The following is a 7,356-nucleotide window of genomic DNA, read 5'->3' as shown; positions in this document are numbered from 1 at the left end:
TTGGTGACTATTTTAGCAATGTCGAAGATATTGAAGCTAGGAAATATTTTTATGATGGCTCAGAAATTTGTTTAAGGGAGAGACAGAAAGACTTGCATCAGTTCACTTCAAAGACTTGCAATTAACAGAGATTTCTACGCTTTGGATATTTTTCTGTTGATTTCAGCTTTAGAAGGGACACCAATACAATCTGTTAGTACAGCAAACAGAAATCGCAAAGTAGACAGCAATTTTTAGAAAATTTAAATGACATTTAGGTAACTGGAGAAGTGAAAGCAGAGATATACACACGGGATTAAGAGAAAGACACAAAAGACCAAACACAAAACTAAATAAAAAATTATTCTAATTTTATTTTATAAATCCAACTTGAAATTTCATCCACAGGAACTAGATTCCACATTTGTGAAATTCATTTTCAGAGAGTTTGTGCTGCAGTAATTATGCTGAGTACACTATTTTAAAACTCAAACTTGCGCCTGATTGAACAAGACTGAAGTTTTTCCATCAATATTTAGTGTGAGAATTGTAGATCATGAGAGTCAATACAGCACAGAAGGAGAAAATTCAGCCCACTGAGGCAAACATCAGCTCAATGAAGAGCAAGCTAATCAGTCCTATTGTTCGCTCTACCCTGCAGCCCTAGAAGTTAATGTTCCTCAAGTGTCCATCCAAGATCTTCTTGAAATCACGGACCACCTCCGCTCCCATCACCCTTTTAAACTGCGAGTTTCAGGTTCCTGCCACTTGCTGCATACAAATATCTTCCCCCACATTTCCTAAACAACCTAAGTTCACATCTCAAAACAAATTCCAGTGCAGAATCCACCAGAGAAGACTGCAATAGCAATCTTGTGGAGGAACAGAGTACCACCAACATCAACATGACTGCGGCTGAAGTTGCTGTCAATGCCATTCAATAATATTGCGTGCCAACAGGCTTGCATGACAAAACCAGGGCCAAATTCTACAGAGACACCTCTGCACAATTCACCAATGTGACACGTATAAACTTAGGAAAACAGACACAATAAATAATTTCAATAATATCCCTCAGCGGTATGTAGTCTATCTGGTTTGCCAGCAATTTCGTAAGCATAACTGGATTAAAAAGAGACAGCTATATAAATTGTGTCATTCATGTAACATATGTCAAGGATTTTATCCACAGCAAGGATTGTGACTGACACTGAAGTTGTGTAGAACATTCATAACTGCAACATATATGACAGAAAAGCAAAAAAGGTTAAAAACAATATCTATTTTTTTTTCCATTTGCTTAGACCTGAGATTCCAATTCTGTCCAATTATGCAAGTGATTGCTTAAGGTTGCTTTGAAAATATGATCTTGAGTAGAATATGAGACAAGTGACATTGGAGTCTTAGTTTCTCTGTACATATTAGTTACCTTCAACTTCACAAACCACAGGAAAGTAAAGAAACCAAAATATTATTATGGTACACATGAAGATGAAGTACATCAACTCTAAATAATACTAATGTTTTCTCACTTGATATTACTTGAAGGGACTGCAGGATCATCTACCACGGTGTGATTAATGTTTGCCCTAAATGTTGACACATTCCAGATTTCACTGTAAAATCTCAACGACAAAAGGTGAAATACTGTGAAATGTTCCTCTTGGATAGAATTTAATCTAATTACAAAAATGCACAAATTCAAGTTCTGTCTAGCAATTTCTGGAAGAAAGTGGAAAATCAAATAAAGGATCTCTGTTAAGAAGCAATATTAAGGCTGTTGGACAACTTAATACAATCCAGGTGATGTGCAATATGACATTTTAATGACAATATATAAATTGACATCAAAATAAAACTTTATCTAGAAGTACTGTATTTCTTGAAAATGAAAGTAAATAAATAAAATACAAAGTTTAATTAAACAATGTCTCAGAACAAGATCACATAATATATAGCAAAATAGCTCTTAATGTGGCCACCAGCAACCCACTTGTGTACTTTGCTGATCCCATTGCCACCTTGATTAAAATTAATGTGCCCTTTTCAAAAAAATGCATTTAACTTTCATGATGTCAACCCGTCTGTACTTTTTGAGATGAATTATCTTCCGTAACTTTTTTGTCACGATAAAATCTTATCATTCCATCTTCCAGTGAACCCAATCCCTCACATCCTGATTTGGTAGCTTGATCTCCCGATACTCAAAGTAAAAAATAAGGAAAAGCAAAAACTCTTCAGTTAGTGCAACCTCCAAGAGCTTGCTGCCATTCAAGTCAATTGAAAAAAAGTCATATATTGTTGGTTCTTATATATTTCATAAGTCCGTTGAGGTAAGTTTTTTCATTACTCTGCGTTGGGCTAAACTTGAAGCAGCAACTGGCTCCAACACTGGGCGAAGCGTTTTGTGGTTGAGGGCAGAATATGTAGCAGCCATGGCACCCTATGGATAAGGACAGACCTTCGTTACAAAGCACAATAGTGGATTGTCACTATTTTAGAACATCTACATTAAATAAAGAGCATATTGTTTTCTTGAACAATCTTGGAAGTAGACATTTGTAACTGTATTGAATTTGCAGTGCACAGATCTTTCACAGTTTAACTTTTTATCAGAACACTCAAGTAAAACAGAAGAGTTATACAGGTTTTCATAACTCGGACCTCCCCTCCCCAAACGCCTACAGGTAAAAGGTATCTTCACTCATTTATAATACTTACTTTTACCAGATGAGGTGCATCCTGTCGGTTCAGTTGGAAATGTGGTAACTGATCACGGCAAGCAATCCAGGGATGCTTGAGCACTTGCTCAGCTGTGAATCGCTGATGGGGATCAACGTGAAGCATACTGGACAATAAATCCTGGATTTCAGAATTAAAAGAAAGCAAGAGACAATGGGGCATAAAATAAAAAATACTCCTCCAAACTAGTTGTAAAACCAGATACCTTAAAGATTGCAGATTAATTTATAGACAAGGCTGCTGCCGCAAGCTTAAAAAAAAACTTTATAATACATTGGTTTAAATTTGATTCAAGCTAAGCATAGGAGAGTCCTTCTCTGAGAAAACTGGGAACAGAATAATTTGAGAGAGGGAAGCACAATGTACTCAGTTTAAACAATTGTCCTGTCTAAGTACTCACTCACTACTCAACTATTCCCCATTTGCATTACCAGACCAACACTCCAACTGTCTACCAATAGCCTGTAACAGAACTAAATCATACAAAAATTGGCTAATGTGAATGCAGTCTCATTTCAAGAACTATCTAAATAATTCCACACTCCTGACATTTTCCTACAACCTATGAATGTTCCCTTCAAGTATATAACCAATTCCCGAAAAGACATTACCATTGTATCTGGTATAACGACCTGTTCATTCCAGATCAAAACATTTTGCATAAGAAAATCACATCATCTCTGGTTATTTTTATCAATCAGCTTAAGTCCGCATTCTTCGATGACTGATCCCTTGATAATTGGAAACAACTTCTTATTTATTCCATCAGAACAACTCATGATATGGAGCAGCTAATCACCTCAAACACATCTGCCTCAAGGAGCACAGGCCAACCTCTTTATGTATCTATAGACCCTCATCTCTGCTACCATTCGGGACATCTCTTCTGTATTCTCTGTAAGGCATTGACACGCTTCCCAGTGGTGCCTTTAATTGAACACAGAACTCATGCTCAGATCAAATCAGTATCCTAGAAAAAGATTAGTATTGCCTCCTTGTTTTACTCTGCACCTCTACTTTGAAGCTAAAGCCCTTAACCGCATTGTTCTGCCATGTTCATAGATTTGTGTACGTGGGCTCTTACAGTTCAGTACTCCTTTGCCCTATTTAAAATTCTGCCATTGAATTTTTCTCATTTCTCCTCATTCTTGCATTTCAAATTTTTCATTTTTGAATTCCATCTACCATGCATCTAAAAAGGCAAAGTCCCCATAGTCCCTGTAGAGCACAGGACTGCTTCTCATTATAGAAAGATGACCGGAGGTGAGTTTAACCGGCAGGTCACCATGTCTTGGATGAGTTTAAGAAGGTTGGACCTTCGTAACTCAGCTGATACAGGAACTGAACCCTGGTGTCATTCTACATTACAAACCAACTGTCCTGCCAACCGAGCCAACCAATCAGCAAAGCCCTGAAGGAGGATGCTTTCAGTTGCCCAATTAGCATTTAGAGTTTGAGTGGAGTGGGAAAGGGGAGAGGAAATTTCACAATCTGATGCCTCCCGATTGGAAAAATCCTTCAAACTGAGTACACTGACTCACTTACTACAAGGAAAGTTTGCTTACCTTCAATCCACCTCAGTAATTTATGTCGGCACCAAAATAAACCTTCTATATTAATCAAACAATGCTAGCCTAAAAGGAAAAACTCCCACCTGCTGAAGTGTGGTGTGAATGATACTGTTAGTCTCAGCAGTATAGAATGGTGACCTGTGTAATGGTGCTGCAGGGTACAAACAAGAAAGTTGCTTCTCTTCCAATACCATTATTGCTCATTTTGCCTTCAATTTACTTAAGCAATAACCTAATGAAAGCCCATTCAAAAGAGGAAAGGTTCTTTTCACTGGTCAGTTAACCAACAATACTAATTGGTTATATTTTGCTCAACCTTATTTCTAAAATATTATGTTATACTTGCAAATTTTGTTGCCTTAAAATGGTTAGTACAACTGCATATTTTACCTTAGCTGCATCCGAAACTGTATCCCAGTTGCCTCCGCTCAGTGAGAATTTGCCACTCCCTATTCGCAATAAAATTTCTTCTGCAGTATCGTTTGGTCCATTGGCAAAAGGAGTATAACTAGTACAAGACAAAATGAACCAGTGAATCATGCACACTCATCTTTACTTGTAACAGCACTGAATACAGTTCTACAGATTTCGATAGCCCTTTCATCAATGGCCAAATTTCCCGTCGGAGCTTAGTCACACTACAGCCAAACCGGACCATGAACTCATTTCACATGACACCCACCAAAATGCACTTGCTCTGCAACAGGAAGCTTGGTCAACTAGTCTCTCCTCAATCGAGGACCAGTTGCAGCCCTCCAAAAACAGCACCGCAGTTTGCAGAGTGATAGCCAAATTACGCTCAGTGTGAATCATAGAATCCCTACAGTGTGGAAACAGGCCATTTGGCTCAACAAGTCCACACTGACACTTTGAAGAGTGACCCATTCCCCTAACTACTGCACCTAATTTACATATTCCTGAACACAATAGGCAATTTAGCATGGCCAATTCACCTAACCTGCATATCTTTGGACTGTGGGAGGAAAAGGGAGCACCCAGAAGAAACCCACACAGACGCAGGGAGAATGTGCAAACTCCACACAGACAATCACCTGAGGCAGAAATCGAATCTGGGTCCCTGGCACTGTGAGGCAGCAATGCTAACCACTGAGCCACCATGCTGCCAGTGTGGCTCATTTTGCATGTCAAACTCCAGCTATCAAGAGAACCAAAATCATTTACTTCTCTACATACAATTTCCCAACACAGTTTGCAGTAGTAAAGGTGAAACACTAATAAAGACCACTACTAAAATCCAACTTCATTTGCAGGGGTCAGGGTTAGAGTTCGGGCAACAAGTATGGTAATTATGGCAATATTGATAATGTATTTTTACAATAAAAAGTCAGCTGCAAACTAATTATGAAGACCTCTCCATTCCCTTCAAGATGACATATGCGTTTGCTCCAATCTGCCCTTTGATAGTACGATGTCAAGACTTAACAGCACTTTTTAAAAAAAAACAAGAGACTTGTCCACTCGTTGTGCTTAAGAATTGAGTAGGCAGTGTCAAGATGTGTACAGTTAATGGACTACTTTGTAAAATCACTCTTATAACTTGTATGTGTTGAAATAATTGCTGCTGTTTAACAAATAACGTTCATCAGTCATGTTCTATGATAAGATATAATATAGTACTGAATGGCTCTAAGTGTTCATAATTATGTTTAAGGAGATGTGAAATCTGAATTTATTAAATGGTTTGATGGAACACTGACAACAGATACAATTGGATCAGAAATTATGCCATAATATTGACAAATAAACACAATGCCGTTAAACAGCATACTTTTATTATCGTAGTTAAGATGTTAAGCAATATAAAATAAACAAATCGTGCTAAAGTCACACTGAAATAGAAGATCCAGAAACATGTTGCAAGCAAATAATCAACTTTTTCATTAATACTGGTAACGATAATTCCTAATCTACTTATTCACACACATCTCTGCAAGATTACCTGCTGAGCCACACAATGCACTGACCAGATCAATTCATTTTCAAAGAGAATAAGAGTGGATAATTTACTGAAGTAACAAGGTCTTCTGAAAGCAATGATTAAAAATCAACCAAGGATGTAAAAGCTATGACAAAAACACAACATTTGGAAAAATAACACTGCATAATAGTTGTTCATAAGACACCAACAACTTTACAGAAAGTAAGAAAATCATCAGTGCGTAGTGAATGAGGGGTGGTGGGGAAAGAGGCGTAGCTTGGGTTGGATCAGAGCATGCTCAAATATCCTTCAAGATTCAAACTCCCAAAATCTTGTGCATGTTGACTTGGATTTTGTTCACATTTTACACATTAGAAAGCTCATTAATGTGACATTCAGTTTAAATTATTCAGTCCCTACACGAACCTCTCTATTTTCTTTCCAAATTTCTACATAAATTTGCTGATTATACTACCATAGTTGGTTGGATCCCAAACAATGATGAGACAGAGTTCAGCAAAAGATAGACATCTTACTGGCACGGTGTAAAGACAACAATCTCTGCCTCAGTGTCATCAAAATGAAAGATATGGTCATTGACCTCAGAAAGCAGAGTGGAGGACACACTCGTTTGTATCAATGTTGCTGAGGTGGTGGTGGGGTTGACAGCTCGGAGTATGTATCACCAACAATCTACCCCTGTCTGTCCACATCAACACTACATCCAAGAAAGCGCATCAACACCTCTACTTCCTCAGAAAGCTAAGAAACTTCGGCATTTGCACGATGACTCTTACCAATTTTTCTATGTGCACCATAGAAAGCATCCTATCCAGATGGTATCCGTTCTGCTCACGACTTTGTGAACCCAGCCCAATCCATCATGAAAATCAGCCTTCCTTCTACTGAGCGTATCTATACTTCGCACTGCCTCTGAAAGGCAGCCAACAGAATTGAAGATCCTTTCCACCTTGGCTACACTTTCTTCCACCCTCTTCCATCAGGCAGAAGATACAGAAGTTTGAAAACACATACCAAAAGATTTAACAACAGCTTCTTCCCTGCTGTTATCAGAATTATGAACAGATCTCTCATATATGAGAGATAGTCTTTCTCTACATCCTT

General features: G+C 38.0%; 1 protein-coding gene across 5 annotated transcripts in view; it reads right to left on the bottom strand.

Moving 5' to 3' along the window:
• Positions 1–1,829: 1,829 nt before the first annotated feature.
• rps6kal (ribosomal protein S6 kinase a, like) overlaps positions 1,830–7,356 on the bottom strand; it is a 131,175-nt gene continuing 125,648 nt past the window's right edge. For all 5 annotated transcript variants that reach the window (XM_060832175.1, XM_060832176.1, XM_060832178.1 and 2 more), the window contains exons 19-21: positions 4,683–4,800; positions 2,701–2,841; positions 1,830–2,422 (exon numbers count right to left, since the gene is read on the bottom strand). In XM_060832175.1, the coding sequence (XP_060688158.1) occupies positions 2,297–2,422; positions 2,701–2,841; positions 4,683–4,800 (385 nt within the window). In that variant the 3' untranslated portion in view covers positions 1,830–2,296. The remainder of the gene's footprint in view (positions 2,423–2,700; positions 2,842–4,682; positions 4,801–7,356) is intronic.

This window comes from Hemiscyllium ocellatum, chromosome 11, assembly GCF_020745735.1.
Source record: "Hemiscyllium ocellatum isolate sHemOce1 chromosome 11, sHemOce1.pat.X.cur, whole genome shotgun sequence".
NCBI classification, from domain to species: domain Eukaryota; kingdom Metazoa; phylum Chordata; class Chondrichthyes; order Orectolobiformes; family Hemiscylliidae; genus Hemiscyllium; species Hemiscyllium ocellatum.
The sequence above is the reverse complement of the archived record's forward strand: the minus strand, read 5'-3'. Positions and strand labels throughout refer to the sequence as shown.